Source organism: Eumetopias jubatus, unplaced genomic scaffold (assembly GCF_037043125.1).
Source record: "Eumetopias jubatus isolate StellerSeaLion01/CBP00866 unplaced genomic scaffold, mEumJub1_p1.0 scaffold_17, whole genome shotgun sequence".
NCBI lineage: Eukaryota > Metazoa > Chordata > Mammalia > Carnivora > Otariidae > Eumetopias > Eumetopias jubatus.
In genome coordinates, this window is record NW_028274823.1 from 33,618,994 (window position 1) to 33,641,722 (window position 22,729).

Consider the following 22,729-nt stretch of genomic DNA (forward strand, 5'->3'; position numbering starts at 1 on the left):
CTCAATTCAACAGATAGATATAAAATCACTTTTATGTGCCAAGCCCTGGGTTAGAGGTTGGGGTCCCTGCTGCTCCCACAGGGATATATTGGGAAGGACAGACATTAAAATAGTAATTACAGACACGATACAGATTCGGATGTGTAAAACAAGGGGGTTTCTCCCCAGTGCACGGTCACTTTGAGTTCCTTCCTGGCTTTTCAAGTTTGTCTCTTACCCCTATTTTAGCTCCGGGTCCTCTGCCAACACAGAGGGTCTGCCTCCTTCTCAGGATTATGAGAAGGGGATGTTACATACTGGACAGAGCACTGGACTCGGAATTGGAAGATCTGAGTTCGAATACTGACTGCCTTCAGCTATCTTGGGGCAAGTCCTTTAACTTTTCAGAGCCTCAGTGTTTTCACCTATAAAATAGAAGTATTGCTTGGCCTGCCAACGTTACTGAAGTACTGAGTATTGAAGTGAGTACTGAGTAGGATTGCATACTCACCGAAGTATCCAATGAGAGGACCAAGTGCGGTAAAATGTGTAAGGGAACTATATGAACGTTACCAAGTGCTCTGCACATGAACGTACCACATTCAGATTGTTTAATTAAAAATTGAAGCTAGTCTCTGGCTCCCATCCAAGAAGCAAAACCATCCTCAAGGAGAATCAGGCATTTTTCTGGCAGGTCATATGCCTTTTCCAAGAATTTGGCCGAGCTGGGGAAAATAGCCCACGGTAGCAGAGAACTCAGCCTGGCCTTGTGGAATCCACCCTGCCTGCCAGGACGGAGATCCTGCTCCTGTGTCTAGAAGGACGTTTCCTATTTGTCCCTTCCATAATGGGATCTACAGCCGAGTTATAAATGACAAAACCAAATGCAGATGTTAGTGCTGGTGTGGTGTTAGCTCTTTCACTTTCTCCCCAGGCAGCTGCTCTGGGCCCAAGCAGTTGACATGCCTCCTGATTCAGTTCTCAGCACAGTTGTTAGGCTTCAGAGTAAGAACAATCTGCAAGCAACCTTGGGCAATAAAATGGGCTCTAATTCTTTCAGGACTGAGTACCAAGACATTCAGGCCATTTCCTGAAAGAGTTGGTACATTTTATTTAAAACAACAACAACAAAAACCCAACCGATTCCCAGGGAGTGGTTATAAATTGTGTTCAAAGATAATAAACATGAAATAGGTTTCATGAAACTCCCATCATATGAGGATCTAGCACGTCCCAGAGCCTGAACTGTCCCTCCTGAAGAGTTGTGTCCTTACAGCTATTCTGCCTCAGTTCACTGAATAAATTAAGAATCCTTTTGGAATCCATTATTTTATATCATTTCAGAATCCAGTGAGAAGGAGCACACCCTCTCCTTCGAGATTCAGGCCCCTAAGTCCCTAAAGACAGCTGGAGATTTTAATCTGGATGCAAGGGGGCAGACTCCGTTTCAGTAGACATTTCCCTCTGAGTCCAACTAACTTATATTCAATGCATGTCACGTAAAGAAAAGTTCTCTGCCGCGTCTTCCTCCTTTTAAAACAAAAGTAGAAATAACAGTGAAGACCCTTCGAAGGATTTTAGAAGAAGGGATTGGTCAGGGTCGCAAAGAAAGTTGACAGCCATTTCTCCAAACTGCAAAAGGCCTGTGAACAGAATGTGAAGAGAAACGTGCCCCCTAGGAGCTGCTCCGTGAAGCAGTGGCTTGGAAAATGTGGCCACAGGACCTGCCATGTGTCATTGCCCTGAGGGGAGTGGTGTTTCTTAGATACTGTTTTCAATCTCGGTGCAAAATATACCTTTTCTATTTCATATTGTTGTCGGAAAGATCACCATATCTCTCTCATGTAGTGACTGCCAAGGTATTTTGAAATATATCTACGTAGATGAAATTCATGACGTCATGAGCCCCTCATGCTTTTGTCTGCTGTGCACTTGTATCTCCAGTGTCTGAAGGGAAAACCTGATTTGCTTTCCAGGCATTCGTTTTCCAACTAATGATTTCCAGAAACACATGTGATTCCACAGAGCGAGGTGTTAAGACTTTATAAAGATCTGATTCGATATGAAACCCCGTGGAATCAAATGATCAGTCTGTGAACTGCCTCTTAGAGTTGCATGAAGTTGAGATATCTGACTTAATTTTTGCAACGTAACCCAGAAGTTTTCTCCCCCCTGTTCTGTCGTCTGTCTTGTTCAGTTTTTCCCTCACTTTATTTTTCTCAGTTCTTTAACATTTATTTGTGAAAGCACAAAGTATATTCCGTCTGTATTTCTCCCCCATGGATGCTCGTTTAAAATGTTTTTGCACTTGTGTCCTCTGTTCTTTACTTACACCATCTTTCACTGTACTGTGTATAGGACATGATTTCTCACCTACTCATGTGCCATTAAAGATGCAGTATTAACAAATTGACTTTTACAAAGTGTTGGTATCTGCATTTATTTGGAAAACCCTCAAGGCAGCTTTGCAAATAAGTACTAAAACTATACTAGCCAATAAAGATTATTTGCTCTACTCATCTGGCGTAGATGGCTAAATGTTTGGTGTGCTCACCAGGTTATTTGCTCCTCGCTAACGGTTCTTCCTAAAGAGGAAATACGGGCTTTCTCTTCTCCCCTGATACGGTTATTGAGAAATATGCCCATATTCCGATCTGTCGTGGAGGGCAGCGGTGCGATGCAGAATTCTCCATCCGTGGCCCGTGTGCCTTCTGCCTCAGGGCTGAGGATGATTCACTCCCTGCCCCTGCCTCCGTTTCTCTGCTTTTCTAAACGCATCCCCTCCCGCCTGTTGTAGCTCCTTGTTTTTGCTGATGTCCGTAAAATGGATGATTGCTGCTGTTGGATTCAGTTCTGTATATTCCTTGGAACCACTGCATCTCTACTGGCCTGTTCCTATGTAACCTCTGCGTAATGTTATCCTTCTCTCTCTTCCATTTCCCTGTCACCAACCCCTATAGAGTCGGGATATAAGCCCAGAAGAGATAGATTTAAAGAATGAACCTTGGTATAAATTCTTTTCGGAATTGGAGTTTGGGAAACCGGTAAGTTTAATAGCTTCAGTGGTTATAGACACCTTTTTAAATAATGCTGTTGGTGCATTGTTGCTGCTAAAGAATCAGATCTATTTGTAAGGAATGCAGGAAGTGGGGGGCAGCCATTTCAGTGGGCAATCGTGGGATTGTCTCTTCTCACTACAACCTGTAAGCTTTCCCGCGCTTTACTTCACCAAGAAAGGACAGTGAGCCCTGGAATTACTTCTTGCGAGAAAATCACAGAGAAACAAGACTAAATCATTGCACTAGAAACAAATATCACATATCTTGTAGCTGGCATTATTTTGTCCATTGGTTCAATTACTTAACCAGAGTCTTTATGGCAAACTGAAGATAAAGCAGGAAAATGCATTACACACTGAGAGGAGCAGCATTGTTACTGCTTTAAAAAGATTTAAGTACATATGCAAAGGAAGTGCCCCAAACAGCCTCTGTATGTAGATGTCATCCACGAATGCATCCCTGTTATAGGTGGCTTTGGAGAATGATTTCTATGAGTTAGTGTAATATTTCCCAAAACTTGAAATGGGAGTTAGGCTGAATGCTATATTTACTAGAATTTCCCTGTGATGTCACTGAGTTGCCTTGGCACAAACTGATTTTTGGCACTTACAGGAGGATTTTCTTAGCCCTGCACCCAAAGGTGTATCACACAGAAGGGAGAGTTGAGTTCATTTTTCCACTGGAGAGGACTAGAAACTGACTTTAAACCTACCAGGCTGATCACAGAGCCGATTTAATGTACGCTGAGACTGAAATACTGTCCTTTGCTAACAAATATGGAATTATTTGCAATGACAGATTCAGTAAAAACAAACGAATCACACTATAAAGATTGTTTCATACCTTTCCCTAAAAGTTAGTATTTCAGATGAAACTAATGTAGTTATTTGGCAAAGGAGAAATGGCTAGAAATGTGTGGATTTTAAAGTCTTATTACAGCTGCAAAAAAGAATTTACAGGTGGAGGAAGTTAAGTGTATAAAGATAAGACATTTTGTTAGATGTTCGTGTGAAACTTTGTCATTAAGATGAAGACAAAGAGAAATGAAGCGGGTGCTGTGGAATTTCTAGTTTGATTCAGTAAGGCTGAGCTTTGTTAGAAAGTTGAGGTGTCTTCTGAGTTAGGAGCACCTGACTTGCAAACTTCCTGCTGGTAGGAACGTTTTCCTCCTGAGCTGTCCTGAATGAACAGCGCCACCTAGTGACCAGTGCAGAGGGACGTGTCTAACCTGAAGTCTGCACCACCTTCTCTCCCCAGATCTGTGGTGCATACCTCATTTCTCTGTTCTCTCCCTTTTTCTTATTTACCATTCAGACATCAAAGGAGTCTACCTCAGGCAACCTTCTCCACCCTCAAATATTGAACAATATCTTAACCCTTTTCTTTTTCTTAAAACTTGCTCAATTATCTCACAACAAAAGCTACTTTTGAATTGTGTGGTCCCCTCCCCCCTCTGCCAAACAAAGTAAGACCATGACTGGTATATGTAATAATAATGCTGTCCTTTCATCAGGGAAAGCAAAAAGCTATCAGCTTTAAATTATGTACAATAAAGAGTCCATGCCATTGATTTTGCAAAGCCTTCTCAGAATCCACACATTTCTAGCCATTTCTCCTTTGCCAAATAACTAATTTAGTTTCATCTGAAATATTAACTTTTAGGGAAAGATATGAAACAATCTTTATACTGTAATTCATTTGTTTTACTGAATCTGTCATTGCAAATAATTCCATATTTGTTAGCAAAGGACAGTATTTTAGTCCCAGCGTACATTAAATCGGCTCTGTGAACAGCCTGGTAGATTAAACACTGTCTCTGCTGGAAACCATGGTCTGAGCACCGCACAACCAAATGCAAACAAATGTTGAGAACACAGTCCATTTGTGTAGTGGGACCTTCCTAGAATTGGTGTCCCTACTCTGTTGTTCTAACTGCCTCTTAATTATTTAAAGACTTAATGGTGCTTTTCCAAGATGCCATTTCCTCTGAGCCATGATGTTCCTTGCAGAGACCTTAGAGTCCTTCTTAAAGGAGTGGGTCTTTTAAAGTAGTAAAAGATAATACTGTGGAAGACTTGCCCAAATAACTTAATCAGTGCCCATATCCTGAGGAACAGTGTCAAGATGAACCGTTCCTCATGGTCAGAAGCATCCTAAGGGTGAGCTTATCATCCGGTTGAACCAATTTGATGACTGCCTCTTACGGCCAGAGTTGGGGAAGAAGGTGTGGTAGGGAGAAATTTTTTCTTCATTTCTGTCCTACCATCATCACTCTGGGCTATAATAAAAATAAGAGAGATAAATCAAAGTGGTGTAAACCACAGAAATTGTTTTGGAAGGTTTTTCAGTCATTCAGAAGCAGAATGAAATTAAAACTCCTACCGAATCACGTGGATCATCATTTTTATTTATTCTTTATTCCACACCAACTCAGGACCCACTTCCCCCAAGTGAAGCCTGCCAGAACTTGGACACTAGACATTTACCCTGAACTCCTTTCTTCCTCAACTCTTGCACTTAAAGCCCACCACCCAGAATGAGCTGAAATTGCAGCACGATCCTGGCTGTAGTACCTTTTAGCTCCGATATGTTGTTGTAGAATATCAAATAATTCAAGACTCCCAGGATCATTTTTGGAAGGATTTAAAACCAATTTAATTTGTAAGCACTGTCTTATTTTTTTGCAGTAAAGAAAGAAATGAGTAGGTATCCTAAGTGACTGTAAAAAAGTCTACTTCTCCCGGGGAAGAGTTCAAGTGTAGTAAGCACTTAAAGATGAATGGTAATTGTTAATAGCACTATTTTACAAATTGCCGAGTATACATATACAGAGATGGCATTACTGACCCATCCCTGTCAGTGATGAAAGTCCCTTGGATTCAGATTGCAGATTCATTACTAAGTCCCTTGGATTCAAATTGCAGATTCATTACTAAGAGTCTGGATGTTATTTCCCCCCCTCTAATTTCTGCAGAAATCCATGTGATTTCTAGAAGTAAGCTCAAGGCAGAATGTCACAATGTAAACCAATTTGAATGCTTGCATAGAGTTACAATGATATTTGCACAAAATTCCAGGAGCTACTAATGATCTTATCTTTTTCAGGGGTCATCGTATAAGACATTTCAGGTCTAAATAGACAGAACAAGGAGGTCTAGTTGGTGGGGGAGAGGTTCAAGAATTACAGGAGGCTTGTAACTTCCAGATGTCCTACTCTCCGAACCCTTCCCTTGTTAAATTCACAGTTCTCCTGGCAGTTTTAGGAATGCAGCTCTCATCCTAACTTGAGAGTTAAAGGAGAAAAACATAACACTACAGTCCCGCTGTTCAAATTCAAATTATAAACTGTTCTCTAAAGCAGGCGGAAGGGATGACTATTCCACCAGCAGTATTATCAAAGTCTGGTTAAGCTGTAAACGGAGATTTAAGGGTTGTCTAGTGGAATTATCTAGTTACACAGTGCACTTATTGAACACCCATTTTGTGCCTGGATCTCATTGCCACAAACCACAGAAAGCACATTTTGGTTGATTTGCCCTCCCCTGGCCAAATCTCCCAAGTCACACGTTTATTAAACATGATGAATTTTGCCTTGGAGTAGACTGCTTCAAAAATGTAGAATCTCGGTGTCAATCTTAGTTTGAAAACAACAGTGAGGATGTATGTCAACTATGCTTCAATTAAAAAAAAAAAAAGAACAATGAGGAATCTTAAAGTTTTGATTTTTGTTCAAATTGGTGTTAATGCTTTTTTTTTCCTTCTGTTTTCTTTTTTTACTTTTTCAATGTTTAGAATCCAACAATGACTTACTCTTGAGACGTAGACATAGAAACTTCCCAGTTAATGTTTCCAGCTCCTAAATTCTACAGAATCCCTCCCTGGGCAGCCTCCTCAGGAGGCCGAGTGCCCACTCCCTGTGCTTTGAGTTCACTTTTCCGTGTTGATACAGTTCTCCTAGCGTGCCCCTCTTTGTTTGAGCCAGTCTCCATGTTTGTCTTTATGTCTTTATGCTCATTTCTTCATTTCCTCCTCTGCTTCCCGTCAGCCTCCCAAAAAGATATGGGATTATACTCCTGGAGACTGCTCTATCCTTCCTAGAGAGGATAGAAAGGTAATTCTGCTGTGCCTCCTCCGTGGGCTGCGTGTGTGTTCTCTAGCCTGGTTAGTGTGAGTGTGTTGTGGGTTTTTTTCTTTTTTTCCTTTTATTTTCTTAAATCACTTTTTTTTTTAACTTGATAACGTGTTTTTTTTTTTCTTTTGGCTTGATGATAAAGCTATTTAACAAAGTCTCTACGACTTCTACTAATGTTGAGAGGTTTTTAAAGCAATGCCTTATTCTCCTGACATCCTTTTTGTCACAGTCACTATACTCTGAAAAGAGAAAAAAATAGGTCTCTCATGAAAGGTAGGTTTCCGTGGTATTTGTAGTTCTCTCTAGCAAGTAGAATAGACTTTTGAAGCTCTGATGACTTCAGGATTTATATTTTCTCTGCCTAATGTTGCATTCTCTGTTTTCACGTCTTCACCTGATTTCTAGTGAGCTCTTGTGTTCGGTCATGCCATCTTTGCCTTATTAAAGCCCTAGCACTAAACAAATTCATTTTTCAAACTTAACTTTCCATTCTTTCTGCCTGTCCTCTAAACTAAAACCTTCTTTCCCATCTTTTCTTTCTTGAACCAGACTAATCTAGAAAAAGATCTCAACCTCTGCCCAGCAGAGTTAGAGGCACACTTAGGAAACACGGAGACGCTTAATAAAGCACCCAGTGCAAACCTGTCCCAGGTATTTCCTAGTTTTTCTCACGCTGTCGGTTTCTCTTCCAGCTTGGTTTTGTTTTCTTCTCTGCTCTCGGGTTTCGATGTAGTCGAGGCAATGAATGATTATGCTGGGTCTTTATAAGCTGCATGGCTTTCTGACTCCTATTTTCGATTCCTCTCCCTGCTCCCCCAAGCTAATTTTTGCTTGGATTTCTTTTGAGCTTGGCATCTTCCTTAAAGGGAGTTTTTCAAATATATGCAGGGTGGCTGTTGATTTAAACGACACCGCCCCCTTGTCATTCTCTTTCTCTGCTTTTGGGAGGGGACCGTTATAACTTCCTGTCCTTTGCCTCCGTATACCTGCTCCAGATTTTCCGGGAGCCATTTTTGGGGGCAATTCCCTTGTCTTTTTTTTTTTTTTTTGCAGCCCTGGGAGATACCAACCTCAGAGATCACTTTCAGAAACACAGTGGCGGTGATTTGAGTGCGTCTTACATGCATGGCATGTACTGGCAAAGTAGTTGTATTTGTCATTTAAAGGGTCAGAAAGTTCCCTCAATGAAAAAATGTACTCCAGAGACCAGACAGCCTGGCCACAAACAAGCATTTGAAACTCAACCTGTATTGACATTTTTAGAGGGGGCTATATCAAAATGTGGCTTATTGAAGGCTATGTCAGAGAGAGAGTCCAAAGTAAACAGGTTCCCAAGGGGAAGAAAAATACCAAGTATTTGGAGAACCACCCCCCAGCGCTCCCTGACAAAACAAAAAGGACTCTTACAAGGAAAGGGTATCTTTACAGAAAATAAAAAAGGCAGGCAGACACTGCTGAAGAGGCTAGGAACGTCCACAGACTGTGGCAGGAAAAGTGGAAAATGCTATGGATCGTGTTCTATTTAAGCAGAACTAAGACAAGGAGGGTCAGACCTCCAGCATGAGCGACTCAGGTTATGAAAAGTCTTGAGTGCTGGACCCTCAAGCCAGGGAAGGAGTGAAGAACCAGGGGGTTACGGGCAGCAGCCAAGGTGGGCTGAGATAAGGTCAGATGCTGAGGAACTGCAGGCCGATCAAGGAAGCTGGGGTTCCAGCCCCTCTTCAGAACTTTGGGGAGGCATGAAGTTGAGCCACGGTGCACACAGTCAAAGCAGATAGGTCGTGGAGCAGGGTAAGGGGATGCTCAGTTTGAACCAGGGCAGAGACTGGAACCAGCTATAGCCACTGTGGGATGGAAGGTCTGAGCTAGTTCAAGAGTGAGAACTAATGGCAGGTAAGTCCTAAAGTCCTCCGGGGTAGGACTGGAGTGCTAAGATTATAGGTCATAAAATGAATCAGGGGTCCCTTTTCAAAGTAGTCTAATAAGAGCAGCCCTGTAACACATGCAAGGATGGAGGGGCAGCTGGAGAATTACTGAACTCACTGAGGCCTCCCTGAGGTCAGAGACAGCTTCCAGTACCTGAACCCCTGCCCAGGCCAAGGTGGGCACCAAAAAGGATCTGATGCATGAATGAGTCATCTTCACATTGGTTCAGTTACATGTTCCCCATGAGTCCCTAATAGGTATGAGACATGCTGAGAGAGGCTCTAAATCCAGCAAAAATGATGAAATTTGCCTTCAGGAACATGACCGTTTAGGCACACTCATAAATAAAAGATCTCCAACAGTACACAGCAGTGCCTGCGAAGAGCTAAAAGAATGGTATGGGCTCTAAGTGCCAGGAGGAAGGGTGATCTTGTGGAACAGGAGGGAAGACTTTTTAGGGGAGTTGGCCGGGACCTTAAAGGCTGGGTGCAGTGTAGGTACGTGGTAGAAATAGGGGGCATCCATGTGAGGCACAAAAGGAGCACAGAAGTGATCATGTTTAGCATGTATTCAAGGAATAAAGTAGAAGATTCAGCTATAATAGAAAATTGGGGGTGGTAGTAGTGATGGGTAGGTGTAGGAAAGGGGGTTGACCCTGGATTATAGAGGCTCAGAAATACAGTTAGGAGATGATTTTGTGCACAGCCCAATGATGTGGTTCAGGAGTTGTTTTAGGAAGGCTGGCATCCTCACTCTAGAGAGGCTGGGTTGAAAGGAGAACCTCCAGTTGGAGGTGCAGAGGGCAGGGAGGCTAGTGTGGTGGTCCAGGCATGGAGTGATGAGAGCCCACACTCCAGTGGCATCAGCATGAAGGGGGGGAGGGTTGGTGTGAGAGTGCTCAGAGAGGAAATTGCAATGGGACATTTTTAACTAATTGGTGTGAAGAACAAAGAATTGGGGGATGGAATAGGGACAGAAACAACTCTAGGGTTTTGGCCAGGAAGCTGGAAGCTGAGGACATCAGTATGTCACCTAAGAAAGATGGGGAGAAAATCCGTGGAGAGGTAAGATGGAGCTAGTTTTAGGTGATTCATTCTTGAAGAATTGGCTGGGTGTCACCTAGGGCATATCCAGTGGGCAGCTGGAAATATAAGACTATGTCTCCTAAGAGAGGAAGGGGCCTACAAAGTCAGTTGGAGTCACCTGAAGAGAAATGAAGGCTGAAGTCCTAGGAGCAGATGGAAGATTGAAGGACAGGAAGGACGAGAGCAGTAACTCCCCACTGGGGTGTTGGATGACATGGAGCAGGGGAAGAAGGGGAGGATCAGAGGGTGAACGGTTCAGAGAAGGAGGAGGAAAAGTGAGTAGTAGAACAAGAAGAGAAAGTATGACAACTACCTGGTGCTCCAGAGAGGTCCCCGAAAGTAGACTCTGAGGAAAGGTCAGTGGATTTGATGACCCGGAGGTTTCTAAAAACTTTAGAGGTTGCTGGGAGCTAGAGAGTAGGGAAGCATCTGGGGATCCCCCAGGGGTACAGCACTGTTGAAAACATGTGAATGTGGAAGGAAGGGGCGGGGGTTGTTCCAGAGGACTCTGCAGGGTCACACAAAAGTTTTCCAAGATGGAGACCAGAGCATCATCCTCAAAGTGGATGAAGACCCAGAATAGGACAGGTGCCGAGGTGGGAGATGGGCCGGAGACAACAGGCAAGAGGGGTGCCTTCTCTGAGGAGTAATGGTGGGCAACTGGGAGTGGGGGAGGGTAGAGTCCTCATGCTAGGGCAAAGGCACCCTCCAAAGTGAGAGGACCCAGCAGGTTGAGGATGGGTTTTCAGCAGGTAGAGGACCAAGTGGGTGAGCCCCGATAAAGGTTGCTTCCCCTCCCGTCCTCTCCTCCCCCTTGGACAGTCTTCCTTTTCTTTCTCCTGCTGTTTCTCTCCTTTCCCCCAATATCTCTTTTCCAGATAGCATCTTTTCCTTGAAAGGATTATTATTAGAGATAGGAGTATCTTTTAAAAGTTAACCTTTTCATCGATTTATTCAACTACCACATTATTTTTTTAAAAATATATTGAGCCCTTTGCCTTTTTTTTCTCCAAGACAACAGAAACCTTAAACTACTTAATTATATTGCCTTTTCTCTGCATGTAGCTTTTGGTTGTTTTCTTTCTTTTGCATAATGGCCTGTCATTTTATAAAATGCTCCCCCTCTCCTAGGTTTTGTGAAACTGCATTTCTCCCCATTTCCACTTTCTAAATCTGGAGGGTGAACAAATGATCTAAATACAGTGTGGTCTTTTCAAATGCATTTTTTGTATTTTCTGTACCTAAGGTGTTGAGTGACCCTCTCTCTGGAGGTGGCATCCGGGGTGCATGAAGGAGTCTCTGGTGGGCTTGGCCAGGGGCTCTGAGGACGGGGGATAAGCTGATGACGGCGGTGTTTTGTCCATGTCACTAATGCATGTTGGCCAGATGGTGGGCTATCCACCTCGTGGATCTATATTTATATGAAAGCTAAGTCTAAGCTAAGGGGCCATTTTCCACCTCACCCAGAGAGCAAGAGCACCCACTGGCCCAGAAAGTGTCCAGCACTGAGACCTTTCCGGCCAAGGGCCCCATCTCCCAAAGGTCCTTGGCTACATCAGGAAAGGAAAGGGGCTGCTCTCTTTCCCCCTTGACTTGGAACATCTGATGCAAAATCAATGATCTACATTCTTTTCTTTTCTTTCTTTTTTTGACATTTACAGAGCTCGGCAGTCAGCCCCAGCCCGGAAATTTCTTCAGAGCTTCCTGGATAGTAAGTTGCCACCACATACGTGGCTTGATGTATTAATGTCAGAGATGGGAAGAGGCTTGTGTTTTGGATCCGAGTATGTTTTATTTGTATCAGTCTCGTGGCTTTAGTGATAAGGAGCAATTTAATCATCGTCCTCAAATTATTTTTCTTCTGTTTTCTCCTCCTCCTCCAAATTAATTTTGTGATGACTCCTATTACCTTTGAGAAGCTTTTTCCTGTGTTGGCATCTTTACCTTTAGAGTGTGAGTTTGTCTGAGTTTGGAATCCAAGCTCACCTCATTTGCTGGTTCTTGGAGGCAATGTGTGACTGAGACAGGCTGCCCTGGGCATAAAGGTGGGGGGATGGTGGGGTTGGGTCCTCGGTGGCACCTGTCACAGGGAAAGATGGAGCCAAGAGGGGGCTGACTTGACTGATGCTGAGAAATGTGGATTTATTTCCTTATACCAATCAGGATTCTGCCTGGGTGATAAGTGCACACTCCGTTCACTTCATGGAGTCGCCACCAGCCTCTTTCCCCCTCTCCAGACCATCCTGAGCCCTGTACGGATTACTTTTCTCAGTACTTTGCCATGCGGCCATTATCCCAGCTGAAATGTCTTGGTGCTGTCCCCTACCCCTTTCCTACACAGTACATGGCGAGCTCTGAGCACGTATAAATAGGCCCTGAGCCTCCTTGTACCCAATTTAATGTTAAGGCCTCTTATGGCACTTCTGTGGCTGGGTACCTGAATCATCCTCATGTATTTTTATAACTGCTGATAAATTAGAAACTCCCTGAAGGCAAGGGCTGCCTCTCTGGGGTACCCGGTGCACCAGTGGAATTGGGTGCTCGTTCTGGTGGAAACAGCTTCTCGTCACCATTGTATCTGTATCTGAGTCTTGGAAGTCTGATGAGGGACAAAGGCACCACTGTTGCCTGTTCCATTGGGGTTGGGTACACCCACAATGAGCAAAACCCACCTCTTCAAATAGAAGCCTGGCTGGATCGGAATGCTGAGTTTATGGAATTTTTGGCAAATGTTGTGGTCACTTGGGAATATCCTACCTACCTTGCCAAAGAATGAATTCAACAAGAGTAGTTTCATTTGAAAGTCAGTCAGCTGGGATTAGGGTATTTCAGTGGAAAATTGGAAAAATCTTTTTTTTTTAAAGATGTTATTTATTTATTTATTTGACTGATAGAGAGCACATGCAAGGGGAGTGGCAGAAGCGGAGGGAGAAGGAGGCTCCCCGCTGAGCAAGGAGCCCGATGTGGGACTTGATCCCAGGACCCTGGGATCACGACCTGAGCTGAAGGCAGATGCTTAACTGATTGAGCCACCCACGCGCCCCCAAATTGGAAAAGTCTTAATTCTTTTAGTGACCAAATCTCTCACTAGATCCATTCTGTTCATTTTTTTCTATAAATATGTGTGTTAATGATTATGATTAATGTACCCCAGCGCAAGAAGAAATTGAGAAGATATATTAGAACAGCAGCTAGAAGGGAAGTTACCTACCTTAGGAGACAGTCCGCCTTCGGAAAAGTCCAGGCATTAAGTCTTTGCCTACTGTGGGGTAGGTCATCAGGCCAGCAGTGTGACAGACATCAAAGCTCAGATTTAGCATCTTCCCGATCTCCCTCCACTCTGGGCTCTGAGGCTCATTCTCTTTAAAGAGCCAGTTGAACTGTGCCTTCAGCTGCAAGGATGACAAGTCACAGGTCCCCTAGGTCCCCAGAGATGTGCTTTCAGAGATGAAGTACACCAGATGAACTTAGGCTACCTGCAGATAAAGGCCACAGCTCCGGGGGCGCCAGGTGGCTCAGGTGGTTAAGTGTCTGCCTTCGGCTCAAGTCGAGCCCCACATTGGGCTCCCTGCTCCATGGAGAGCCTGTTGCTCTCCCTGTTTGTGTGTGCTTGCTCGCTTGCTCTCTGACAAATAAATAAATAAGTAAATAAGGCCACAGCTCCCTGCAAACTCTCCTTGGTCCCTGAGGCCACCTATTTGTCACTTGGACAGTCCTGACTGCCCACTGATTGCTCCAGATCTCTCCCTGCCCCTACAATCCTGTTTTCAGGATGGCTCAGTGTTAACCCTTCTGCCTAGTCTCCCCCCTCACCCTCCTTTCCTTTCCCCGTCTCCTCAGAGTGCGTGGGACAGGAAAGGCTGCTTCCGGTGGCTGGCCGAGTGAATTCCTTAGTTCACTTGGTGAGTTCTTGCTGGATCTAGGGCCCATGCTCTGTATTATCATAGCATAAGATACAGTCCCTTAGAAGTTTTGGCAGCAAAAACACACCCCCCCCAAAAATGTTGGTAAAATGAGAAGGCAAAGTGGCAAATGAAGGAAGGAGACCAAGGATTAAAAGTATTCAGGTTTGGGCCCCTGGGGGTGTAATCAGTCAATATAATAAGTTAATAAATATAATAAATAAGAATGAAAATCATAAATGTATTCAGAAGAGAAAGCAGTACCCATGGGCTGTCATAGTTAGGAATGCAGGTCTTGAATGAAATAATCCCAGTGACTTGCTGGACGTTTACTATGTGCCAGGCCCTGCGGTTAGCCATCGTATGTTCATTCCCTCATTCGATCCTTTCACCTTTCATTCCAGGATCAATCCCCATTTTATAGGTGAGGAAACAGGTCCGTAAAGGCAGCGTGATGCCCATGATTCCACAGCTGGCACCTGGCAGAGCTGTAGCTGGAGGAGGGACATTGAAGTTCTAGGCCAGGGGATGGTGTTAGCGATAAGGTCTCGTCTGCACCGTCCTGATTCAGAATGGGGCAGGAAATTCACAGAAAGCATGCTACAGTTTACTGGTTTTGAGTGATTTAAAAAAACAGTGTAAGTAACTATGTATAATACCGTTAGCAGGATCGGAGAGGCCGAACACAAACTGCTTAAAAGAACAAATTGCTTTCAGCCATTCTGAGTATTTGTGGACCTAAAGATATTTGCTGGGTTAATTTATCAAGTGCTCTTATTTATGTCATTGAAATAGGTCTCCAAAGACCTCTGTGTTTCAGCCGTAGCCTGGCTCTCATGAACTACTTGGCAGAAATAGATAACTTTTATCCTCCTGCTATTCTTCCAGTTGGGGACTTTTCAGTAAGGCAGGCGGGGTTTTCTTGTTCAAACAAGGAAGTATGGTTTTTCAGTATTTGGAATTGGTGGGGAGCCTGACACCCAGGGAAGTGCACAGCAAATGTTTGCTGAATAAATGAATGAGCTTGTGAGTCTTAATTAACTAGCATCCAACGCGCTCAGCACTGAGGTTGGCACCTTGCAGACTGAATCTGGCTCCTCTCACTGGATGGTTGGGAAGGACGTATGGAAGGAAAAAAACGTTGGCAGGACTGGACTTAACCCCCGGGATTGAAGGAGAAGACGCAGGCATGGCTCAGGTTCAAAAACATCGTAATTAAAAAAAAAAAAGAAAAAAGTGGTCACTGGAGAAGTGTGTTAAATCCATTTTCATATCTTGGACAGACTTGCAGTTTTAGAATTTTATTCATTATCATGATTACATATCACAATGTTAAAAGAATGTGGGTATAGAGAGGAAGAAATTTACCTGGAGTCCCAATATCCCAGTGGAACTACCAGTCCTTACTCTCAAAAAATATTTTTTTTTGCTTGCAATCACAGTGTCCAGTTTTGTATTTTATTTCCCTAGAGTTATCAGATCTTAAATCAGCCCTGAAGACTACTCATTTTCATCGTTGGCATTTCAGCTTGGATTAGCAATCATACATTTTATTGCCTAACCAAAGAGCTTTCCTCTATTTGGCCAGCAAGTGGCGCTCAAGAACAAGCTGATTTTTCCTCAAAAAACCCTTCTTTCTCTTAACCTAGGATCAAAACACAAATCATTACCTGAAGAACTAAATGAAACGTTAGAGACTCCACTGGGCCTTGAAAATGTAATTTTCATTTCTCAGAAATCTGCATGCGAGCATTTAATTTTATAGAATCATTTATTCTACTAATATTTATTGAAAAGCAGTGCTAGGCGCTAGGCATGCAAAGATTAATAAGATAAACCGCCTGCCCTCAAGGGGCTCAGAGTATAATGGGGACACAAACTTGTAAATCACAGTTAGAATCCAGTATGGTAAACGCAGTGACGGGACCCAGGAGAGAAGGAATGACAATCACATATTATAAATCTAAAAGATCATTTTCTTCCTGCAGTACAGAGGCTAAAGATGAAACTGCCCTCCCCAGATTTCCTAGACTTCTTTCCCCAAAGCCATGGTTTAAAGCAGTTACTTTTTTTTTTCCTTGCTGAAAACAACAAATGGTTTTGGACAGTGAATTCCATGAGGCTGGAATTTTTTGTCTGTTGTTTTCACTGTTGAAGCTCTACCAAGGAGAGTGATTCACACTTAATAGGTACTCAGTAAATATTTGAGTGAATAAAATGAGCAGTGGAATGACCTCGTGAGATCTTTTCTAGAAATATCATTGGCAGTGATTTGCAGAGATGACCAGAGCGAGTCGGGGCTGAAGAGGCAGGAGTGAAGGTGTGCTTACTGCAGAGGTGTAGGTGAGCAATGGTGAGGTGGTGGCCAGGGAGGTCGAGGGAAGGGACTGATGCACACTGCGTCAGGACAGGGAGTAAGCAGTACTTGGTGACTGGTTTGGCTTGGGGAGCAAGGAGAGGGAGAAAGGGGTTGATTCCCTGGGCTCTCTGGCTTGGGCCATGGGAGACAGGAACAGAGCTGGGTTTGGTTTGGGGCATGTGGAGTTTAAGATGCCTGAGGAATACCCAGGTGGAGGTGTCTAGAAGGCAGTTGAATGTATGCATCTGGACCTCAAAAGGAAGGTCTGTATAATAACAGATTTGAAGGTGGATTTCTTGGACAGTCTTATCATACCTATTGGTTTTACAGATGAAAGAACTTGAGCAACAAATTGTTTCTAAGTTTTTCAAACAGAGTAGGTTATCCTTAGCTGATGCGCATTGCTCGTTGGAGTCAGGCTGGAGTCCTCCGGAGCACATCTGGTTACAGGGTTGCAAACTGTTGACCCTAAGAGGATCACTCCATTCTCTCTCACTTTCTTCTTCCAGTGAGTGTGTTTTTGTTGAATCCCCTTGAAACTCGGCCCCCTTTGCATCTTAGCCAGAGGGCGATTTGTCTGCACTGTGTCCTCCAGCCTACTGTCTTTGACCTGGAAACTGGCTCAGCCCAGGCTGCTAAGAGCTGGGCTCCAGTGCTTAACTAGGCTTGTTCTGTTAACGGGGTCATAGCTGCCAATGCTGATTGGGCTTTCTCATCAGCCCTGCTGCGTTTCTCATCCCATCTGATCTCTTTGAACATGGCAGAGACCCAGCAACACTGCGACCTTCGACAATTGCCTTCAGCACTCTGGTCCTCAGTTTCCCTTTGGTACAACGGGACAAATGGTATCTGTCTTTCCAACATTAGGAGATGTGATGGTGAGGATACATTTGAAAACATTGTTCCAGAGCTTGTAGATGTGTTTTTAACCAAGGAGGGCCTCAGTTGGGAAGTGTTGCCCATCTGGAAAAAGCATGTTGGCTTCAGTATCAGAAAGAAAACAATTAGCTATAGCAAATCCATTCTGATAGATTTCCTGAGTGCTGGTTTGTCATTCTGGTGGGGAAGCAGGACAAAATGGTGATAATGGGTGGAATAAAGCCAGAAAGTAGAGTGGCTGAGGGCAGGAGGGGATTTCTGACAGGTTGTGAGGTAGGGGAGGTGTGAAATTAGGCAGCTGGGTGTGGCGAGAGTCATGACCAAATGACGTTAGGTGGAACCAGAGAAGACCGGCTTGGAGTTTCTGACCAAGGCTGAGGCAGTTCAAAGGACAGCAGGATGGAAGCCTCTGGCAGTCCCTCCCCAGTGCTGAGGGCGGTCTAGTGACCCCAAACCAGGGCGAACAGGGCCTAAGAGACTGTCCTCTCACCACTGCAGTTGGTTGGCAAGGCTAAAGGACACCTGTACATGGACCTTTTAGAAGTTGAGATTGTATAAAAAGGAGCAACGTGGGGTTAAACCGAATGACAGAACCGGAAAATGCAACCAAAGTGAAGGCAGGCTCTGAAAGGGAAACTGAGAAGAGGGGCAGATCTATTTTTAATTACAAAATTCAAAGTTAAAGTCCGTTTAGATGAGCTTACATTGACTGAACTTGGCATATAGTGCCACAGCCTTGCAAGTCACCTTTCAGGGTCCTCCTACCCTCTGGCTGGGGCTGATGTTTTTATCAATCAGAAGGTTGGGGGGACATCTTCAAGCACCCCTACAGGTAGAGCGAAAACTGTGTGGATGGCAGCCCTTGTCCCGAGGCCTCTGTCTGCAGAGTGGGAGTGGACACCCCCGGTCAGGAGCCAGGGCACCAGTAAGGCCGGCCAGCCTAGGCCTGGGCCATGCTAATTCCCTGTAGTCTCTCTCTTTCCACCGTTCTGAGGGCTCCATAGTCACTAACATCAGGAGCCTAAGTGAATGTGATGAAATTCTTATACTTACGGAAGAATTCTAAACACATTTCATGAATCAAAGCATTTCCTTAATCAGATCATGTGTGCCAATTTTACTTTCAGAAAATGTGACCTCGTATTCATTCAACAAATATTTATTGGGTATACTCATGGACCCTTTCGTGGGCCCCTGCAGATAAGGGCACGGCCTGGGGGGAAGAGGCTTGCCCCATCATGCCCCTTCTGGAGGTTTCTCCCCTCTGAGACACCCTGGCGGCTGCTGTGCCGACTGCATTCAGTTACATGCTTTTATGGTCTCAGCTTTATGAGTTGGTTTTCTTTCCCCTTAAATTTTCAGTAATGTTCTTCTGTCTAGGCTGAGAAGAGGGGAAAATCATTTGATCCCCTGACGTAGGCCAGAGAGAATGAGGAGAAGGGACCGGGTTGGGGGGGAACCCCAACCTCCCCTGAAGTAGAGGATGCAAAGCCCTGAAAGGCAGGGTGGGCACATGGGAAGGGGCTAGGAAGTGCTGGCTGCTGAGGGCTGGAAGTGGTACTATTGCTCAGGGAACTTCCCTCCCTGGGGGTGGACATATTGCCTGTTCTACCAGAGGCTCCTCCTCCTTTCCATTTCTGACTCCTGGACTCCGGGGCCTCTTGTGCTCCGGGGTACATTCACGGCAGGGCTCGAGCATCCCTGGGCCTCCCGCAGTGTGCACACCTGGGCTCTCGGGAGGCACTGCCTCCTCATTCGTGGGGAAATGCTCGGCTGGGGGTGCTGGGTGGTGCCCAACGATGCGGCTCAAGTTCCTGCTCTGCCGTTCCCCAGTCAGTGCCCTGATCTCTTGGTGCCTCCTTCCCTCGTCTAAAAATGGGGATAGTAGGGTTGTTTGTGAGCATTAAAGAAAGAAGGATCGTCAAGCCTCCCACATAGGACATCTCAGCACGTTTAGTAGAGTTGTTGCTGCCATTATCTGTGACCATGGCGACCGGGAGGCTATGTGAAATGTAGGAATAATCCCATCATGGAGGGATGGGGAGAGGGAAAGAGATTGGAAGATGTGTGATACAGCAAAGGAAGCCCAGAGTTCTGTGTCCAGTCTCGGGGCCCAGAATAGGTGGAGGTTCACTATTATAATTACTTAAGTTTTTATGTACACTTGATACTACTACTCATAAAATATTGGTATAGAGAAATTCTATCAAGCTATTTACATCTCCAGAGCTTAAAAAAAAAAAAAAAATCCATATTGATACCAGTAAACCGAATTCAGTTAGACCAAAAAGCAGCCAAGCAGAGGCCTGAGTACTTCTGTGGGAAGGAGGTCGTTCCCTTATCTGAGTATGTGTCTGTGTGTCTCTGTGTGTCAGTGGGTGAGGGCGTAGAAAACTGGGATTAGGAGAGGGAGGGGCTCAGTGAGTAAGTGCTCTTAATTTTTTCTGTGCCCCACCTCATTCCTAAAAGGATTTGTGGTAACTTGCAAAAATACCTAGAATTTCAACAAGATAAAAATAAATGAAAGATGTAAACGAGCCATGTTTATACTCCTATTACATGTATAAGGTTCTGACTAGGAATTTTGAAAGAAGCTGGTGTAACATGTGGCTGGGATGATAACAGCATATAGAATCCCGGGTTCCACTTTCACTTGGTGGCTGATTTTCCTGGAGACCCAGGAGAACGGTTGACTTCAATGCTCTGTTAGCCAAAGTGCTTGTGAAGAATAATCCAGAAAAATAATCCAAGTGGTGAACTTGAAGTCACCAACTCTGGTAGGCGACCTGTCAGAGGCTCCACTCACGTCCTGGACTGTGTCATCTTGTGTGCACCTGCTGGGCCCTCAGCAGCCACCCACCCCTCCCCACCCCCTCCCAGCCTACCCTCCCCAGGCCGAGTTTCTCAGTTACTCTTTTAAAGCGCAGATGCAGTCATCTCAGCACTTTTGCTGTTTGGTCAGATTCCTGAGCATTTGGGGACCCCCCTGGGCTTGTCTTGTCCGAAGAACTCTTAACTAAATAAGAATACCCTTTAGAAAGGACAGTGCTTGATTAGGATGCCAAAAAGTGTGCCTCTTGTCCTCAGGTGGTAATGTGCTTTTGAGAAAAATGTCAAACATTCTAAGTCCCGTTCTTTTTCTCTCTTCTCTCTTTTAAAATTACATTGTCTTTAGTATCTATTCTTCCAACTTCCACGCAGTGAAGAGGGAATCAGACGGGGCTCCCGGGGATCTCACTAGTTTGGAGAACGAGAGGCAGATTTACAAAAGCGTCTTGGAAGGTGGAGACATCCCCCTCCAGGGCCTGAGCGGGCTCAAGCGACCCTCCAGCTCAGCCTCCACTAAAGGTAACTGGGTGAAGCCTGTGGGGCTCTGGCCCAGCTGCACGGTTTTCCACATGCCTCTCGCCCGTCCAGGCCCAGTGTCGGGGTGTCAGCAGCGGGTGACTTCCAGCTACTGGGATATCCTTTGCCTGGTGCAGGTCCATTTCCAGGCCTTTGAGCCCTCTGAGCCCCCTCCCCCAGTTTTTCACCGGCCATTTTTCTTTCTGGTATTATTTTCCCTTCCTTTGAACCCCAACCTTGCTCTCCCTAAAGCATCTCTCTCTTTTTTGTTCTGATTCCCTTTTCTTAGGACATAGCTGAGCCTTAACCCTTTGTAACTCTAGCAGGGTGGCCATTTTTCGTTGCATCTTTGCTCCTGCTTTGCAGTTCAGATTATTTTGCTTCCGGACATCGACTGGAAATTAAAACAAAACAAAAACAAAAAACAAACAAACAAAAAAAAACCCTTATGACAAACGAGCATGTGACCTCTCCTTTTATTTTCTTTTTAAGCAGCTTTCAGCTTTAACCTAATGGGTCTGTTTATTTTATTCTGCATGCTTTCCAGTGGATCGTAAAGGTGGGAATGCTCACATGATTTCTTCATCTTCAGTTCCTAGCCGAACGGTTAGCACTAGCAATGCATTAGGCCCTGTGTGTAAGCACAAGAAACCCCTGTCCGCTGCAAAAGCCTGCATTTCGGAAATCCTTCCCTCCAAATTCAAACCCAGGCTCTCTGCTCCCAGCGCTCTTTTGCAGGAACAGAAGAGTGTCTTATTGCCGGCAGAAAAGGCTCAGAGCTGTGAGAACCTTTGTGTTTCATTGTCTTTGAATGATTCCAAAAGAGGTCTCCCCCTCCGAGTAGGGGGGAGCATCGAGAACCTGCTCACGCGCTCCCGGCGGGAGTGGGACAGCAAGTCGAGCAGCACCGTGAGCCTCCAGGAGTGTGGCACCAGCGCCAGGCGGCCCTGCCCTCTCTCCAGAAAGGCCGGAATGCAGTTCACCATGTTCTACCGGGACATGCACCAGATCAACCGAGCCGGCCTCTTCCTGGGCTCCCTCTCCTCCTCGAGCGTGCGAGATCTTGCCTCCCACTTCGAAAGGAGCAGCCTGGCATTGGCCAGGGGCGAGCTGGGCCCCAGCCAGGAGGGCTCGGAGCACATCCCCAAGCACACCGTCTCCTCCCGCATCACAGCGTTTGAGCAGCTGATCCAGCGCTCCCGGTCCATGCCATCCCTGGACCTGTCCGGGAGGCTGAGCAAGTCCCCCACGCCTCTGCTGTCCCGGAGTGGCCTGACCTCAGCCCGCTCGGCTGAATCCCTCCTGGAGTCAACCAAGCTCCGGCCCCGGGAGGTGGACAGGATGAACCCGGGGGGGCTCTATGCCGCCCCGACGTGTAGCAACATGGCCGAACCCACCTTGGGCTTGAGGGGCCTCGTGCCTTCTGAGCCCCTCTCTGCCTGCTCTGACGAGCTGGACCACTGTTCAAACATCTCCAGCGACAGCAGGGAGGGCAGCAGCAGCAGTGTCCACGGAGACTTTCCCAAGCACCGCCTCCCCAAGTGCAAGGGCACCTGCCCGGCCTCGTACACCCGCTTCACCACCATCCGGAAGCACGAGCAGCGGCAGACGTCCAGGCAGCCCGACTGGCGCCCAGATCTCAGGGGGGACAGGAGCACACTCCTCAGGAACATCTACCTAATGAGCCCCCTCCCTTTCCGGTTGAAAAAGCCCCTCCAATACCACCCCAGGCAGCCTCCCCCTGGTGACTTCTCAGCCCCCCTGGCCGGCCAGAAGCCAGACCTGCCCAGCCAGCCCCATCAGGACGAGACCCCCTCTGGGGGGAAGCCCTCGGTTCCCAGACGCCTGTCTTCCCGACACACCATGGCGAGGCTGAGCCGGATCTCGGAGCCCCCTCAGGGGAGACCCGCAGTCCCAGAGGACTGCCTGAGGGCCTTTCATAATGGCAACTCCATGCCGTACTCAGACCCTGGCCTGGACAGGAACAACAACCCACACAGTGAACTGGGAACATCCCTCGGAGGTGGCATTTGTGTATTTGCCCAGTCTCACCTCACCCGTCT

The 22,729-nt window shown here is 45.7% G+C and overlaps 1 protein-coding gene across 5 annotated transcripts in view; it reads left to right on the forward strand.

The window, feature by feature from the left end:
* The window catches only part of SORBS1 (sorbin and SH3 domain containing 1), a 224,657-nt gene that overhangs the window by 164,923 nt on the left and 37,005 nt on the right, over positions 1–22,729 (forward strand). For 4 of the 5 annotated variants that reach the window (XM_028098740.2, XM_028098742.2, XM_028098741.2 and 1 more), the window contains 2 exons: positions 11,843–11,892; positions 20,497–20,669. In XM_028098740.2, the coding sequence (XP_027954541.1) occupies positions 11,843–11,892; positions 20,497–20,669 (223 nt within the window). Of the gene's footprint in view, positions 1–2,939; positions 3,024–7,083; positions 7,150–7,719; positions 7,822–11,842; positions 11,893–20,496; positions 20,670–21,213; positions 22,690–22,729 lie in introns of all 5 variants that reach the window. The other variant, XM_088020097.1, reaches the window with a different exon arrangement.